The sequence below is a fragment of the Marmota marmota genome, unplaced genomic scaffold (genome assembly GCF_001458135.2).
Source record: "Marmota marmota marmota unplaced genomic scaffold, marMar, whole genome shotgun sequence".
In the NCBI taxonomy this organism is placed as follows: Eukaryota; Metazoa; Chordata; class Mammalia; order Rodentia; family Sciuridae; genus Marmota; species Marmota marmota.
In genome coordinates, this window is record NW_026000224.1 from 5,003,832 (window position 1) to 5,022,838 (window position 19,007).

At 44.3% G+C, this 19,007-nt stretch overlaps 1 protein-coding gene across 10 annotated transcripts in view; it reads right to left on the reverse strand.

The window, feature by feature from the left end:
* Positions 1-19,007, reverse strand: part of Fbxo25 (F-box protein 25) — a 51,713-nt gene that overhangs the window by 18,058 nt on the left and 14,648 nt on the right. For 8 of the 10 annotated variants that reach the window (XM_048792834.1, XM_048792827.1, XM_048792828.1 and 5 more), the window contains exons 3-5: positions 4,335-4,438; positions 3,503-3,552; positions 867-959 (exon numbers count right to left, since the gene is read on the reverse strand). In XM_048792834.1, the coding sequence (XP_048648791.1) occupies positions 867-959; positions 3,503-3,552; positions 4,335-4,438 (247 nt within the window). Of the gene's footprint in view, positions 1-866; positions 960-3,502; positions 3,553-4,334; positions 4,439-6,498; positions 6,609-19,007 lie in introns of those variants that run through there. The other 2 variants (XM_048792833.1, XM_015504667.2) reach the window with 2 other exon arrangements.

The window sequence follows — 19,007 nt, forward strand, 5'->3', positions numbered from 1 at the left end:
GAAGACGAGGGAATAGCAGCAGCCCTTAAGGTGGGTCCCAAACTCCCACACACCATGCACGAGGAGGCTCAATCACTTTGAGGTCCCTTAGCAGAAGAGTGGAGCCGCTTCCCTGAGCGGTCCTCCACAGGTGCTCGGCCTCTGCATCCTCACCATGCACAGCCAAGGAGGCTGAGGCCACTAAGCCATCCTCCGTAGAGAGGCGAAATGTCTTTAAAACCTCATAATACCGGATGTCTTGGCCCACGGTGTCTTTCTAGGTTTCCAACCTCATTACTGAACAGAGAAACTGGGAGACAGGGACGAGATCTCAGGGCTAAAAAGACTGGGGAGTGATTCCCAGGGTTGTAAAAGTCTGAATGAAGACAAGAATGACCAACTCTACCTACAGTAAGACCAAAGGGGAAAATACAATCATGCATAGCAAAGAAGGGTTAGAGGCTTGACCAAAACACACCGTCTCTGATGTCCTGCCTCATGACCCATCTGCAGGCATAGCAGGATGTGCTGGAGAAAGCCTACTTTCCCAGTAACTAAAGCTAAGGTATGGCCCCTGGGAACTCAGAGCCCAGGGTGGCAGGGATAGCCTGCGGGAGGGAGGTCCCTGACTCCTGTGTTCCTTCCCGAATATGCCTTTTTCTTCCTACAGCCAGTGGGAAGACCTTGCTGCAGTTGCAAGAAGCATCTTGGGTACTTCATATTCATCATCTTCAAAACAGGTGTGAAAGAATCATCAAAGCATTTTTTTTTTTTCTCTTTCTATAATACTGAGATTGAACCCAGGGCCTAGTGTACGCTAGGCAAGTGCTCTCCCACTGAGCCGCGTCCCAGACTTATCAAAGCTATTTTTGAAATAGAAAACTTACTTTGACCACGTATGTAAACCTCCGGATATCCTGGATGGCACTGGAGAAGTCCAGGCGGTTGAACGCCTCCCCTAGAGTGCAGTAGCCGTGCCTCTGAAAAGCAGGGGAGTGAGATTAGTCAGTGGTCAGCACAGTCAACAATCAATGGCTGCCAGGCCATGTGGACATGTTTTAAAGTTGATGCATAGGACATCTGCTTTCATACAGAAGATTTCTTCCATATGTATTTACAGAATCCCTCAGTGGCTTCTTTTTTAAATTTTTAAAAAATGTTATTCATTTATATGCAGTAATGAGAATCGAACCCAGTGCCTCACACTGTTAGGCAAGCGCTCTACCACTGAGCCACAATCCCAGCCCCTTGCTGTCTTCTTTTGCTATGGACAGGTAGGGCAGATACAAATAGACCCAAGGGTGCTGGCATTGCACATGCTAGAGAAGGATTTCCCTGCAGGGAGGTCTGTACTGCCCAGGGCTGGGAGTGTGCTATGGTTAAGGTGGGTCCCAAACTCCTACACACCATGCACAAGAAGGCTCAATCACAAGGTGCAAGGCTCAGAGGGCCCCCTGGCTGTGGGTGAGAGGTCTGAAGGCACGTGGTGGATCTGAGGATGGCAAGTTTCCAAGATAGGGGTATTGGTGCCCAGCACCCAAAACAAAAAAGCTGGTAATGAGAACAAAGGTCTAACTGAAGCTGAAGAGTACTATCCTACCCTGCAGACCTCCCTTAATGGAGCACCTTGTACTCCCCAGTCTGCAGAACTCACTTGAGGCTCAGCAGTGCTTCTGAACTCCACCTTTATGTTTCAAATACCTAATGTCTATAAGTAGGGTTTTAATTTAGAGTTGTGGGGACATGTAAACTGGAGGACAATGACAGGAACTATAAGAAGTGACAGATGACTCCCCAGATTCCAAACAGGCCAGTGGGGCTGGACTGGGGGAAGCTGGGGTAGCAGAATGTCTGTTGGTCTCAGATATGGCCTTGGAGGCACTCCTGGTTTTGTGTCCAAGCCAAGGATAGTCCTAATGTGTGCAGAAACCAACCCCACGCTTATCTGAAACAGTCAACATACATGTCCACTGAGCATCTCTTGTGCAGAATGCTTTCCTAGCGCATTTCCATTTTATGGTGAAGCAAAGAATAAACAGATACAGACTGCAACCTAATACATCAGATACATCCCAGCTTAGTCTTAATTTCTTCTTTTTTGAATGAATGAAATTCTAAATGTTGGTGCAGACACCTCTTCCAGACAGCTATCATCTCACAACAGGAATGGGTCTGGTTCAGAGTGAACCACACAAGTGTGCTTGCCTTTGCAGGCCATGTGGGTGTATACCAGGTATAAGCAGGAAGGTGTGTGTGTGTGTGGGGGTGAGGACCCATTAGTTCCCAGTGCCAGTCCTGGGCAGTCCCAAGCTCATTAGACACTAACCAAGGACTCCTGGACATCCCTGTTGCCTGAAGACAAATTCCAGTTGCGATCTGTGCAGTAACGCAGAGAAGGTGAAATACTGAATAGTCTTTTACAAGCTCCATACCTTGTTTTGTACAAAGTAGGTTAGATTCTGTCAATCTTCCCATGGCGTCCCAGAGTACGTGTTAAGAACTAGAGTCATGTTATACCCATTTAACAATACTAACCACCACCAAATAGGTCAATAGTTTTCTTTCTCAGAATCTAATCCCCAAGTTTCTAGGCTGCTGGGCTAGTTTAAAGATATCCACTGTTAACACTTCCAGGACACTTAACTTATCCTAACTTTTACTATGTAGTAAATAATTCCTCCCTGAATTACTTTCCCCAACTGCTATGAATGGAAGCAAATGCAAAGTTTTGAGAGGGGTAAATAAGGGCCAGGCTGCCTTGGCACTAAGGAGAGAGAAAGGAGACAGAGCTGGAAGCTAATGAGGGCTTGATGGCTCTTAAGGAAGCTTTGCTGACCTGGAAATCAAAGGCTGGCAAGCATTCCAACTGCTCTGCTGCTCCACCCGAGAGCAATTCCATAGGAGTCCGTCTCCACACAAAATGAGGGGCTCAGTGGTCACCCTCACTCCAACACACACACATCAGAGCAAGGAGCATCCTTATCTGTAGCCATGGCTCCCACCAACAGAATATACCTCACAACCTGGTCTGAAATAACCAGTGTGGGTTCAGAGATGTACAGGGGATCATGCAGTGTGTGCGTAGACACACACACACCACACATGCACACGTAACAAATATGCAGAGCAAATACCACAAATACCATACATATGCACACACCATACATCACATACACACACACACACACACACACACAGCCCACATCCCATACATCAGATGCATGACAAAACATACACAACACACAATGCATATATGCACACACGAACACACACATTCAGGTAGAATATGCACTACAAACACATCCACACATGTGCACATGCACACATTCACAACCCACAGTCATACCTATGCATACGCACACAACTGTGAATCATCGCTTCAAACGCTACTCACATATACACACCTATCAGAATGTGAATCACAAACCTGATATTCAAAAACAATAACTTCTTTAAGGTGACATTACATATTCAACAGAGGCTATGCGGGATAGGCTCCTATTTATAATAAAAAAATACTTACTTCTTTTGTGCTTTCTTTATGGACATAGATCCACTTTTCACGATAAAAACCTGAAATAAAAATTAACTTTGTTTTTAAAATATGGCAAGTTATTTCAAGATGAAGATCTTAAAGGAACCTCAACAGTGGACATGCTAACTAAGTTACTGGATGCATTATATGAACAAAGATGCTTTACGTGGGGCAAGGGAAACTGAAATGCCTTGTTCCCTGATGGGCTGAGGATGCTGAGATACCGCAGTGGAAATGACATCAGATGACCCTCATCTTAGCAGCTGAAGAGAAAACTAGTGCTAGTGATGGCTGCAGTGACATCAAAACGTAAATAACTAGGAACTACACATTCAAACATCCTTCTGCACCTGGATGCCTCTGGTGTTCCACAAACAAAAGCCTCTCCCCTGACCGCCTTCTTCACACCTGGAAGGTGTCGGAGACTACTCTGGATGCTGTCAGGAGAGTTTCTGCCCCACCTTCCTGTGCCCTTCTACCTGTGCAGCATCCCATGTCCCGAACTCCAGCTCCTCGCACTTCTAGTCCTGCCCTTCTCTGTCGGCTTCCCTGCTCAGGAATGAACTGAACTGTGACCACCCTCAGCATGTGGGGCAGCGTTGTGGGTTTTGCCATCTTCTGTCTGTATGAATCTTAAAATTCTTAAAATTCTTGAAATATAAAACGTCTGATCACTAACTCAGCAGGCAACACTGGACAGAGTGCTTGCTGACATACCCATAGCACTGCTTATTTTTAAAAGGTAGCACAGCCACAGCAATCAGGCATATCAACATACTCAACAAGTAGAACATCGTAGTATTGAGGAAAATGATCTTACTTTGAGTATTTGTGTCATTTCTGAAATGGTCCTTTTTCCTTTTTTTGGACGCATATTCACATTCTTCATTATTGAATATCTCTTCATCTTCACTATTTAACATACTGAAATAAAGATACGTTTTTTTTTAAAAGAGAGAGAGAGATAGAGAGAGAAAATTTTTTAATATTTATTTTTTAGTTTTCGGGGAACACAACATCGTTATTTTTTTAATTTTTATGTGGTGCTAAGGATCGAACCCAGTGCCCCGCGCATGCCAGGCGAGCGCCTTTCCGCTTGAGCCACATCCCCAGCCCCTAAAGATACATTTTATTAAAATATTTTCCCAGAGAGACCTCTACTTGGCTCTTTTTATAAAGCACATAATAAATATCTGATTTGCAATTCAGAGACCAAAATAAAAATCATGTTAAATCAGAGATAAATCATGAGCTTCAATGTACAAGGGTAAGGTCTAATATTCTGTTTTCACTTTGAGAAATCAGGGATGTGCCCGGGGTTCTTTCGAGAATGTTACATGCATTAGAATCTCCCAAGGGTTCTGAGACGTTCAGTCAAGGCAGTTTGAGACATCAAAATGCTCTATCAAAACAGAGACCAGACACAAAACCATGACTTTTGTGGCCATGTAGTGCCTGATCTGCTGACCACAGATGTGTCAGCTGCACCCTGACACATCTAGCAATGTCAGCATCCCTGCCGTCCCTCATCTTAAAGACATAACTGAGGCTAATCAGCCTGTGGAACATTTGCTTGATAAGCACCAACCAAACCAAAAGAAACAGACATTTTAACCACTAAAATATTCTGAAATTTTCTAATACTTCTCCTTTTTTATGAAATAAGGAAATAAAACCACAAGGCAATAAATAACTAAGCAATGCGAACACCTTTTCTTTAGAAAGTTTCTCCACTGTAGTGAGAAAAAAACACAAACTGCAATCCACATCATCAGCACTAAGGATGCTTGAGATTTTTATTTTCAACACACTGAGCACCGAGGCTATTCTTGGCCTGGAAGTGTAGAGGATGCACTGTGGGGACGAGCTGGCAGGTGGAGGCTAGGGAAGCACTCAGAGCCAACCCAACATTGCCCACTTGCCCTCTGGTGTTCCCCGAGGAGAGAACTGTGAAGTCCCTTTCACTCACCAGTGTTGGCTTTAGATGCAAATAGCCGAGCCGGCCACCTGAATCTGCTCACCACTGTCAGCACAGGCAGCCCTGGACAGAGTGCGCTCAGTGCGCCTGCCCGCTGCCTCCCCTGCACCTCATCCTACGCTAGCTTGTGTCACTGATTCAAACACTGAATGGAGACAATTTTGAACCACAAAAGGTTTTCCAGCTAAAGTCACAAACACACCAGAGGAAAAGCAGAAATTCACTGCTCTCCAGAAATAGTGCCATAAAAACAGGCAGGAGGCAGCAAAGGGTGGCTGACCAGGCCTCCCGCCAGGGGAGGCACACCTCGTACCCCCAGCACAGGGCAGCACAAATCCTACAGCCAGATTTAACCTGCCCACAGGTGGGAGGCCACTTCCCCAGAGGAAAAAAAATCCATCTTGTTCCTGGCTGCCTGCAGTGATCTGCCTTCCATCAGCCTGGGGCTACACCTGCTGGTCCCCGCTGCCACACTAGTGGACCCTGCAGGGGCACTTCCTTGGCACTGTGGGCATGGCAGGGCTCAGAGGACTTTGGGGTTAGGCCCAGAGCCCCACAGTAATATCCAAGAGAAGTAGCTAGTCTGGAGAAAGTACTCTTAGTTTCTATATTTATAAAGTATTGAAAACAAGGGGTAAAAGGCCATGATTTTGGGGAGTGGGTGTTGTATTGTCAGGTAAACTAAAATGTAAAAGTGGGAAAGAAATATGATGCCTCTAAAATTAACCTACAATTGTATAAATACTAGTAGGGCAGTATTTAATGTTGCACAGGTCGTTCACTTTGCATGCACATAGCAAACACTTCCTCTTCTTACGGCCTTTAGCTTTATGAGCAATAAATATCACCTACCCTGGCTTAAAAAACCAAGGAAGCTTCAACAAACAAAACCCAACAACTCAATTAAAAAATAGGAAAAGGACTTCAATAGATATTTTTCTAAAGAAGAAATATGAATGGCCAATAAACACATGAAAAAATGTTCAGCATCACAATTAGATATTACCTTACATCCATCAGAAGGGCTACTGTCCAAAAACAGAAAGTAATTGTTGGCAAGAATGTGGAGAGATTGAAATTCTTGTGCACTGTTGGCAGGAATGTTAAATGGTGCAGCCGCCATGGAAAACAGAACAGCAGATTTACCACAAGGCCCAGCAAGTCCCTTCATGGTGGGTGACATTTCATCTGCACGTATCTGCACTCCTTCACTTACAGCAGCAGGATCACAACATCCACATGCCCACTGACAGACACTGAATAAACAAAAGATGGCAAGTCCACACAGTGGACTGTGACTCAGCCGTAAAAAGTGACAGAGGGCTGGGGATGTGGCTCAGTGGTTAAGTACCAAAAAAAGGGGATGCTGACATGCTACAACTATGCTGGGCTGACAAGCCAGTACAGGACAGACGCCATCTGTTTCCACCTCACGAGGCAGAGGGTAGGATGGGGCACTGAGAGCTGAAGGAGGGACAGGAGTTGGTGTTTAGTGGGCACAGACTATCAGTTTGGGGAGATGAAGCGCTCTGGAGGTGGAGGTGTGACAGGAGCACAGCAGTGGGCTGTCCTTGTGCCATGCCCCTGAACTGAATGCCTAGACGTGGCTGAGGGGTAAACGATAGGTAGTGTGTACCTTGCCACATCGGAGGGGGCAGCATGCTTGACTTGTCCTGTCCAGATCGTCCAGGGTGTGTGCTGGGCAGGAGGAAGGGCTGATCCATGGGACCTCACACAATATCATGAGCGGACAACACAGGTTCACACACTTGCAAGAACCCCAGGACAGCTGCACGTTCATCTGCATGCCTGAGCTGGCAGCTTCCCCTCCTGCACCCACAGGCCCTCACCTTCTCCTTAGGAGCACACTCAAGAGCAACAATACTTCAGGGTTGTTCTATAAACCACGGGGCACACCTTTCCCCAGTGCAGACGAATCAACAGACGGCTCCCAAGGGAAGCACAGAGCTCAGCACTCAGCAGCTCGTTCCTGTAGCCCACTTCCAGGAGTGAGCAGTGCTTCACTGCACCCCATGTGACCTGACATTTCCCTTGGCTACAGTGTTCCAACGGTGACATTTCAGGAAGCATGCGTTTTCTCAGATGACATTTCCTGAAAAGGTGGTAACAGGTCTTTGGCTTCAAGGCCATTCTGTGACATGCGGCTTGGGCCATCTCTCCAAACTGCCTTCACTCTCTACCTGAGTAGAAGATGACAGGAGGGGGAACCTCCGATTTCTACAGCGCCCAGTTAAGTGCAGCAGTTCTCAACTCCTTGTGGTAAGTAAGATACATCACAAACACCTGAGATCTCAGCAGCTCAGGAGGCTAAGGCAGGAGGACCACAAGTACGAGCCCAACCTCAGCAATTCAGCAAGGCCCTAAGCAAATCAGCAAGACCCTATCTCAAAATAAAAAATAAAAAGGGCTGAGGATGTGGCTCAGTGTATGCCTCCAGGTTCAATCTTCAATACCAAATTAAAAAATATATATATATGTAAAAAATAAAAAAATATATATAAAAAATAAAACTTTTGCTGCTATTAAAAAACATTACCAAGATTAACATTCTTGCAAACAATGCAAGAGTATGAAATGAAAAGAATCCCTGGCTAAACTCACCTCTGAATTAGCTGAACTTTTAAATTTCTCTTTTTTCTTGAGCTGTCTATAGAAGATAGCTTGATGTGGGTGGGCAGTTCACCCTCCACAGAAGCCAGCTCTCTCCCTCTGCTCCTCTGCCCACCTGCTCTGAACATCCCAGTGTGCCCCAGACGGGACAGGGTCTGTGTGAGTCTGGTGGCACTAACAGTCCTGTGGTGACTACTACTGGATCCGGGTGCTGCTGACCTCGTGCCTCCTACACTGTGAACACCCCCCACTCCTGGGGCCTGGCCTGACCCTGCCCACGGGGCCTACTGCTTCCTGTGTCTCAGACCCTTTCAGGGAGAGTAGCCCCCATTTCTCAAGAACAGTAGATACTTCCTACCAGAAACAGAGCCTGGGGGTCCCAGATGAGGGTGTCAGAGGGCTGCTTCCCTGTGTCCTCCCTCCCCAGTTTTCAGGCAAGCCGTCTCCCGTGTCCCCACAGTGTTCTTCCTCTTCTGCTTCCTACAAGGACAGTCCCACAGGATCAGGAGGCACACTCACAAACTCACCTCCTCGACGGCCCCTAAATATAGCTGGGGGTTGGGGGTGCTGTGACATTTGGAACGTGTTCTGTCCACAGTGCACAAGAAAGTCATCTTTTTACCCTCCTAGGGTTTGACACAGAGGGGAGACTTCTTGAAGTCAGAATCTTCTAAACTGATTGTAATAGTTTGGATGATGACTCCTCCAAAGACATCTGAGTCCTAACCTGTGTGACTCTATGTAGAAAACAGGTCTTTGCAGGGAAGGACATTGAGACGAGGCTATCTGGTGTGCTCTTGAGCAGAGAAGAGCTACACAGGGAGAGGCATGTGGCAGCCAAGGTGGGCAATGGGGCGGTGTTTCCACCAGCCAAGACCAAGGAGGTGTGGGTGCTGCTCTCCAGAGCCTAAGAGGACCAGCTCTGCCTGGCCCCTGATTTTGGACTTCGGGCTCTGAACCTGTGAGCACATGTAATCTCTGTTATTTCAAGCCACTGGGCTGAAGTCACGGGCCCTGGAAAACTCTCAGGTTGACTCTGATCTTGAAAGTGTGCCTGTGCCAGACACCTGCCACCCACAGGGGGAGACCAAGCAATAAGCAGCCGCCTATGATATTTTCTTTGAAGGCAAAGACTCACATTATTCATTTTCCTCATATAATGCTATTTTCTTGCCATCGTATTCGTAAAAAGATATTCTAAAGGCTGGGGCGGTGGCTCAGCAGTAGTGTACTTGTCTGGCATATGTGAGACACTGGGTTCGATTCTCAGCACCACATATAAATAAATAAAATGAAGGTCTATCAACAACTAAAAAAATCTTAAAAAAAGATATTCCAAAAGAAAAAGTCCAATTTTCTATAAGTTCAAAAGAAAGAGTGAAGCGAAACCTATTTTTTAGATTCATACTTCTTTTCTCACATGCAGTCTTAGGAATCTAATGGTACTTGTTATGTGGCAGGAAGGCGAAACAGCCAGGGTGCATGGAATAGAGGTCAGGGGCCGGGAGCAGATTCAGGACCCGACACTCACTGTACTGCACACCAGACCATCAGCCGGAGGAGAACACTGTGAGCTTCCCAGGGGACTCTCTGCCTTGACATCAGAGGAGGAAGCCATTAAAGCATCACATATGTACAGGGCAGGCAGTGCGGCCCTCACTCCCGACTTCCCACGAGGTGCCTGACCTTGCTCCCTGGACCATCTCACCTGCATGGACAGAAGCTCCCCAGATCACAGCGGCGTGTCACCATTGCTGCGGGGTCTATAAACTTCTCCCCACCCGAGCAGGTATGTCCATGGAAACGGGGATGAGCAAACTGAACTAGCTGGCAGTTTTGTAGGTTCACAGGCCTTGGAGCGAGCAGGCTCAGGAATGTAGATAAGATATCCAAGGGCGACATGGGAGCCAAAGATTTAAAATCTGAATCAAAAACTGTCCAGGGTACAGGCCAGGCTTTCCTGAACATGCAAACAAGCAGTACTGCGCCAGGAGCAAGGGGACTACTGAAGACAGGCTCGGAGGCCAAGCTGATAGGCAGAGGCTGTGGCTGAGCTGCAGACAACAGAACCTGGTGGTGACAAAGGTGTAACAGGCAGTGGCTCTGCTCAGATAAGCAACAGACAGACAAACAACCCAGTGGTGTGGGGGGATGTGTCAGATGCCAACCAGGCACAAAGGGGACAAGGCCACTTTGAAAAAGATGTGGGGAGAGGGGGCTACCAGATGACTGCAATACCATGGTCTGTCAGCAGCCAAGAGGAGGTTCCAAAACCAAGGAACTAAGGGCATGACATATGGACATCAGCACAAACATTAGAAGAACAGCCACCCTAACTGCCAAAACAGCAAAAGCAAATACTTAGAACACAGTGTGATAGGCAGCCTCCAGTTACTTGTGATGTTAAAAAATATACATACAAAGAGAGATGCAGATGTAGATGCATGCTGCACACTGAGATGTAGACACAGGTATGCAGACACACGAACATGTTACGTACACATATACAGATATACATACACATTACGCACAGAGATACAGGCATAGATACATGTTACAGGTGGAAAGATGCAGACAGATAAACCCAGAGATGCAGGGGTGGGCACATTTCATGCAGAGATATGCAGGCTTGGGCAACATTATGTGCAGAAAGATGTAGACATAGGCACATGTTATGTGCAGAGAGAGACATGCAGATGTGGGCATGTGTAACACACAAAAAGCATTAACCTGAGAGACCAGAGGCCAAACAGAGCAGGGTGTTCAACAGCTCCTCCCACCTGTCATAAGGAAAAGAGCTTAAGACTGGCTCACAAAGCAAACTCAAACATCACAACTGAAAGTAAAATTCAGCTACAACAGGTTGGGGAAGGGTAGGGCTGCAGCTCAGTTGGTAAAGCACTTACCCTGCCTGTGTGAGGCACTGGGTTCGATCCTCAGCACCACATAAAGCAATAAAATAAAGATATTATATCCATCTATTATAAAAAAAAAATTAAAAAAAAAAACGTTTGGGGAAATGCATATGGACCTAAGAAAAACAGCGAGCACAGAAAACTTTATAGCACCAAATGTCTATATAAAATTTAAATAATGAGAATAAATTATTGAAACACATAATTTAAAAACTCGTGAATGTTAATGAAAAGAAGGGAAAGAATTATTAAAGATAAAAGCAGATTTAAAATAAGACTAGGGGCTGGGGTTGTGGCTCAGAGGTAGAGCGCTTGCCTAGCACAAACGAGGCACTAGATTCGATCCTCAACACCATGTAAATGTAAAATAAAGATATTGTGTCCATCTAAAAACTAAAAAAAGTAAATTAAAAAAAAAAGAAAAAAAGTTTTTTAAAAAAAGACTAGAAATAAAAAAGTAATCTAAAAACTATTTCTCTGCAGAAACCAGTCAAGAAGAACAAAAACTAGATATGTTAGGGAAAAAAATAAAGTACAGACACATGAAAGCATCAACGATGAGAGGAAAATCACCAATGCTAACTGATAAACTTATTAAGTAAATAAGCTAGAAGTAGATGAAGTATTATTTAAGAAAATTTATGTGTATAAATTTAATGCTATTCCAATAAGATGGCTATTTTTTCTTAGAGTTAGACAAATTGACCGTGGAGCTCATTCCCAGAGCACTCTGGCCACCCCAGGTCTAAACTGCCAGGAGTTTCTCCAGGGTTCCCGCAATGCAGAGAAGCGATGGAGGGGCAGTCCGTCAGAACAGAGACCAGGCAGTTCCAGCCACACACGGAAATTTGACAGAGGACAATGGAGACCAGTAGGTATAACAGCTGGATGCTACCTGTTCCTCCTCACACCAGGACAAAGCCCAAAGGGAGTAGAAGCACAATTCACACACAGCGGGATGAGAGAGTTTTTAGTAGGGCTCAGGGAATCTACCCTATCATGAACCTCATGTTCCTGCCTCCTACTCCTAAACAGCCCCTCCCCAGATTCTGAGGGTACTCAGGCCCCAGGGTACCCCAGGGCTCCTGGCAGCACAGCTAGCATGCCTGTGACACTGCTTCTTACCTCTGTCCTGTCTGTTTGTTCCCTTGGTGAGGACTAGCGAGCCATTCAGATTTCCAGAACGAGTGGTCCTGGGTTTGCATCCAGCCTCCCCTACTGTCACACAGCCGTGGAGCCAGGACCAAAAGCAGGAAATGCCACCAACTCAGCTGTGGCATTACCCGCTGGTCTCCCATCAGGCCCTGGGCTGGAGTCCCCAGGACCTACACTGCCTCTGGATGACCCAACCCTGTGCCCATGACAATTTCAGTATGGTCAGCTACTCTGCGGAGTTTATCAGCCTGGCTGGTGTTCTTTCCTGGGAAGGCTTAGAGCTTCCATCTCTGGGAAGAATGGCACAGGGGATTGGTGGTTCCCAGCCACATGTGTGCTGCCAGCCCTGGAAGTTGGCGAGATGGCACTGCCATATAGAGCTGTCAACTGCTCCTTGGGATGAAAGGTGCCCTGGGGGACTGCTGACAGATGTGTTGCTCTAGCCTTTCACCTACCTGCTGGGCACCTGGGAAGGCTGGGTGGCAACAGCCATGCTTTCCTCATGGTCACTTTTACATCCTTCTTCCTCTGAAGTCTTCTATAAGAGAATTCTCCCTCATCCCTCATTTATTCATGTATTCAGTTATCAACACAAACTCAGGAATATTCACTTTCTCTTATGGCTATAATTCAGTACTATAAGGTCTATTTTACTTATTTTTATTTTTTAAAGAATGAATATTCTTATTTCCTTTATGGATGCCCTGGATTTTATGCAATTTACCAAACGATTTGCTTTTGGGGCTCCACTTTTAATTGATTTTAAAAAATAAATGACAGCAGAATGCATTACAATTCTTATTACACATATATGGCACAATTTTTCATACCTCTGGTTGTATGTGAGGTATGTTCACACCAATTCATGTCTTCATAACATGTACTTTGAATAATGATGTCCATCATATTCCACCATCATTGCTAACCCCTTGCCCCCTCCCTTCTCCCCTCTGCCCTATCTAGAGTTTTGTCTATTCCTCCCATGCTCCCCCTCCCCACCCCACTATGAATCAGCCTCCTTATATCGGAGAAAACATTTGGCATTTTTTTTTTTTTTTTGGAGATTGGCTAACTTTACTTAGTATTATCTTCTCCAGTGCCATCCATTTACCTGCAAATGCCATGATTTTATTCTCTTTTATCGCTGAGTAAAATTCCATGTGTATATATGCCACATTTTTTTTTTTATCCATTCATCTACTGTTAGAGTCTGTAAACAAGTCAAAATAACACCTGGCATTTTGCCAGGGGAATGTTAAAGTTCGTAAACAAGTCTGGATGGTGCCTGGCAAAATGTCAGAGGGAGTGGTTTGAAAAGTAACAAAACCGAGCCATTAGGTGTAGAGATTCCTGATTGGTTGACTGATGTATCTAGTTTATGCTAATTAGATAAGCTGTGTGGAATGTATAAATACTGCTCCTGTCCTGCAATAAACGGCTCCTACTCTTGCTGTATCAATGTACACAAGTTATTCGTCACCCCCCCAGTTATTTTGCTGCAGCCGGACTGCGGCAATCTACTGAGGAGCATCTAGGTCGATTCCACAGTTTAGCTATTGTGAACTGTGCTGCTATAAACAGTGATGTGGCTGTGTCCCTGTAGTATGCTGTTTTTAAGTCCTTTGGGTATAGACTGAGGAGAGGGACAGCTGGGTCAAATGGTGGTTCCATTCCCAGTTTTCCAAGGAATCTCCGTACTGCTTTCCATATTGGCTGCACCAGTTTGCAGTCCCACCAGCAGTGTATGAGTGTGCCTTTTCCCCACATCCTCACCAACACTTATTGTTGTTTGTCTTCAATAATAGCTGCCATTCTGACTGGAGTGAGATGGTATCTTAGGGTGGTTTTGATTTGCATTTCTCTAATTTCTAGAGATGATGAACATTTTTTTTCATATAATTGTTGATTGACTGTAGATGATCTTCTGAGGAGTGTCTGTTCAGGCCTTTGGCCCATTTATTGATTGGGTTATTTGTTTTTTTGGTGCTTAGCTTTTCAAGTTCTTTGTATAACCTAGAGATTAGTGCTCTATCTGATGTGTGAGGGGTAAAAATTTGCTCCCAGGTTGCAGGCTCTTTGTTCACCTCACAGATTGTTTCTTGTGCTGAAAAGAAACTTTTTAGATTGAATCCATCCCATTTATTGATTCTTGCACTACAGGAGTCTTATTAAGGAAGTTGGGGCCTAATCCCACATGATGAAGATTAGGGCCTACTTTTTCTTCTATTAGACAGAGTCTCTGGTTTAATTCCTAGGTCCTTGATCCATTTTGAGTTGAGTTTTGCACATGGTGAGAGATAGAGGTTTAATTTCATTTTGTTGTATATGGATCTCCAATTTTCCTAGCACTATTTGTTGAAGAGGCCATCTTTTCTCCAGTGCATGTTTTTGGCACCTTTGTCTAATATAAGATAAATGTTTAAGACAATATGAGATAATATATTTATCTTATATTTAAAGTAATATAAGATAAATGTTTAGTCTCTGTGTCCTGTGTTCTGTACCATTGGTCTACCAGTCTGTTGTGGTGCCAAATACCATGCTGTGTTTGTTACTATTGCTCTGTAGTATAGTTTAAGGTCTGGTATAGCGATACCACCTGCTTCACTCTTCCTGCTAAGGATTGCTTTAGCTAATCTGGGTCTCTTATTTTTCCAGATGAATTTCATGATGCCATTGGGATTTTGATCAGAATTGCATTAAATCAGTATAGTGCTTTTGGTTATATGGTCATTTTTATTTATTTATTTATTTTAGTTGTAGTTGTACAAAGTACCTTTATTTTATTTATTTATTTTTATGTGGTGCTGAGGCTTGAATCCAGTGCCTTGCACATGCTAGGCGAACACTCTACTGCTGAGCCTCAACCCCAGCCCCGAGTATGGTCATTTTGATAATATTAATTCTGCCCATCCAAGAGCAAGGTAGATCTTTCCATCTTTTAAGGTCTTCTCTGATTTTTCTCTTTAGGGTTCTGTAGTTTTCATTGAATAGATCTTTCACCTCTTTTTATTAAGTTGAGTTCCAAGTATTTAATTTTTGTTTGAGGTTACTGTAAATGGGGTAGTTTCCTCATTTCCCCCTCAGAGGATTTGTCACTGATACACAGAAATGGCTTTGATTTATGGGGGCTGATTTTATATCCTTCAACTTTGCTGAATTCATTTACTGGTTCTAGAAGTTTTCTGGTGGAGGTTTTTGGGTCTTATAGGTATAGAATCATATTGTCAGCAAATAGTGCTACTTTAAGTTCTTTTTTTCCTCCTTTAATTTCTTTCATCTAATTGCTCTGGCCAGTGTTTCAAGAACTATGGAAGTGGTGAAAATAAATAGAAGTGGTGGGAAAGAGAGCATCCCTGTCTTATTCCAATTTTTAGAGGGAATGCCTTCAGTTTTTCTCCATTTAGAATGATGTTGGCCTGAGGCTTAGTGTAGATAGCCTTTATGATGTTGAGATACGTTCCTGTTATCCCTAGTTTTTCTAGTGTTTTGAACATGAAGGGGTGCTGAATTTTGTCAAATGCTTTTTCTGTATCTATTGAGATGACCATATGATTCTTATCTTTGAGTCTATTGATGTGATGAATTACATTTATTGATTTCCGTATGTTGAACCAACCTTGCATCCCTGGGATGAATCCCACTTGATCATGGTGCACGATGTTTTTGATATGTTTTTGTATTCGATTTGCCAGAATTTTAGCATCTATGTTCATTAAAGATATTGGTCTGAAGTTTTCTTTCTTTGATGTGTCTTTGCCTGGTTTTGGAATCAGAGTGATATTGGCCTCATAGAATGAGTTTGGAAGTGGTGCCACATAAAAATAAATTGAAGAGTATTGGTATTAGTTCTTCTTTAAAGGTCTTGTAGAACTCGGCTGTGTATCCATCCAGTCCTGGGCTTTTCTTGGTTGGTAGGCTTCTGATGGCATCTTCTATTTCATCACTTGATATTGGTCTTTTTAAATTGGGTATGTCTTCCTAGTTCAATCTGGACAAATCGTATGACTTAAGAAATTTGTCAATGCCTTCAGTGTTTTCTATTTTACTGGAATGTAAATTTTCAAAATAATTCCTAATTATCCTCTGTATTTCTGTAGTGTCTGTTGTGATATTACCTTTTTCATCACGTATGCTGGTAATTTGAGTTTTCTCTCTCCTTCTCTTCATTAGCATGGCTAAGGGTCTGTCAATTTTATTTATTTTTTCAAAGAACCAACTTTTTGTTTTGTCAGTTTTTTTCAATTGTTTCTTCTGTTTTGGTTTCATTGATTTCAGCTCTAATTTTAATTATATCTTGCCTTCTACTGCTTTTATTGTTGATTTGTTCTTTTTCTAGGGCTTTGAGATGTAATGTGAGGTCATTTATTTGTTGACTTTTTGTTCTTTTAAGGAATTAACTCCATGCAATGAACTTTCCTCTTTGTACTGCTTTCATAGTGTCCCAGAGATTTTGATATCTTGTGTCTATGTTCTCATTTATATCCCATAGTTATTGAATGTTCTGCCTGTGGTTTCTTACCATTATCACTGTGAAGTCTATGTTCTTTTCAAGATTATATATTTTATCTTCATTGTCTGATGTCCTATCTTTCAAGTGGTCTACTCTGTTGGTGATGCTTTCATTTGAGCTTTTAATGTGGATTGTTGTTTCTTTCATTTCAAGAATTTCTGTTTGTTTTAGCACCTCTGTCTCCCTGTTGAGGTGATCTTTCACTGCCTGTATTTGTTCTCTTATATCTTCCTTGAGTTCACAGAACATTTTAACCACATACATCCTGAACTTTTTCTCTGTCATTTCTTCTGCTGTGGCTGCCAATGATCCTACTGATGTGGTGTGTCTTCCTTTCCAGCTCTGTGGGCCTGGGGTGTTAATTGTTTTTACCCTATAGGTAAATTCTCTTATTGTTGAATTTTAAGTGCTTTTGTTTTTGGTAATGCTCTTGTAGGGTCCCAAGATCCCTCCTTTGTGGGGAAGGACAATGTTAACAGATCCCAGTATCAACGATATACCATCTATGAACAATCTGTTGTTGTTAAGACATTTACAGTTTAGTCTCAATGTTCAGAAATGTTGGATTCAATTATTATCTAAAATATAATCAGTAGTTTTGTAAAAGGGTTTAGAGTTTCTCACGGTGGACAATGAACTGGGGGTGGGGCATAGGACGATATGCCGAGGATGTAGGACGTGAGGATCCAGAGTTAATACATCTTAGGAAGTGTAAAAGAAAAATCTAATGACGAGGGTTAGTAGCAAGAAAATAGATAGGAAGTAATTTAGGGTAGACAAGTATGTGGGAAGACAGCAGAGTACATAAATAGTAAAATTTAGAGGGGAAAGAAAAATGAAAGAAAAAAAGTCATATACAACACCTCTATATAATATTATTCAGATGACTCAGTCCTCAAAAACCTATTTCTTGCAAAGTTCTTGGTTTCACATATGTTGGGGTTGTGAGGGCTGGAGGATAGACAGGTAGAAGAGAAAGAAAAAAAATATTTGAAGGAAGAAACGAAGGTTGTTGCTAGTTTTAGAGATCCGTATCTTTTCTGCTTCTCTTCTCACCAATAGGTGGGGTTGTCTGTTGTAAGCTGGTGTCTCTGCCCTCAGGATGGTGGAGGTAACCAGGGCGGGAAGACTGGTCCTGGTGTAGGGCGCCTGGAAGCGGGGAGTGCCACCTGCCAGTCCCTGCAGGAAGATTATACCTCACAGGTCTCTTTTGGGGACTGCTCATATGACTTGAGTGCCCGGCACTATTTCCCTCTCTTGTTTGGAGATTTCCCAGTCCCTGGTCTCTCTGTTAGGATCCAATCTTTAGCCCCATCTCCCTCTCCCTTAGCAGTTCCCACCTGCGGGGCCTCTCACACCAAGGCTCACATGAGGTGGGCAGCACCCTGGGTGCACTGCACACCTACCCAACTCAGAACTGTTTCTGTGTTGGGTGGTTACTGTGTTATCACCACTGGGATGGGGTCAGGGGGAAGTCACATACTGGGTTGGTGTCTGCCCGCGTAAGTTGGAACCCCTCATTAGATTTCTCAACTCTCGGCAATGTGGGCTGCTCCGGGACTGTCTCTTCCCCACTCCAGCCCTGGAGTCAGTGTCCTCTCAGAGAAGGCCTGGATGCTCACCAGGGCTGCTCGGTGCCACCAGGCCTTCATGGACACAACTGTAGAAGGGGTGCACTCCACTCACTCTGTGCCCACAGATCCATCTCTCTCTAAAACACAAGCAAGCTGGCTCCCACTGAGACCCCAACCCTGTCAAAAACCACAGGGTTCTGCCACAGCGTTTCCTGGCTTCACTTCTTCCTCTAAAGTGAGAAACTGGCTCTCATCATCCCACTCGCTCATGGCCGTAGGCTCCAGCACATCTCTAAAGGGGTTCCAGGTGCTCAGCTCACACCGTGAGAAGCAATGTGCCATCCAGCCTCCTGTCTCCAGCTGCATGGCGTCCTGTCACAGGGCCCAGTCCCTCACAGGCCAGCTCCTTCACAGGCACCTCTAGTGTGGCCATCAGACTCTGCCAAATGAGACCCGTCGTCACAGCCTGCATCATATGGAGTCTTCGCTGCCCCCACAGAAACTCCCTGCTGATTCTGGTCAGCACTACAGCTTGTAACAGTCCCAAATATAAGCAGAGTTCGGGTACCCTAGAGCAGTCCTTTGCCTTTGGTAATCAGCCCCAGACCCCAGGATGCTGTCACAACTTAGAGGTGAGGTGTCTCTCACAGCTCATAGGTGAAGAGATGCAAGAAGGGTTAGAGGGAAAGTGAGAGCCTTAATCTAGTCAGCACGTCACCCTCGACAG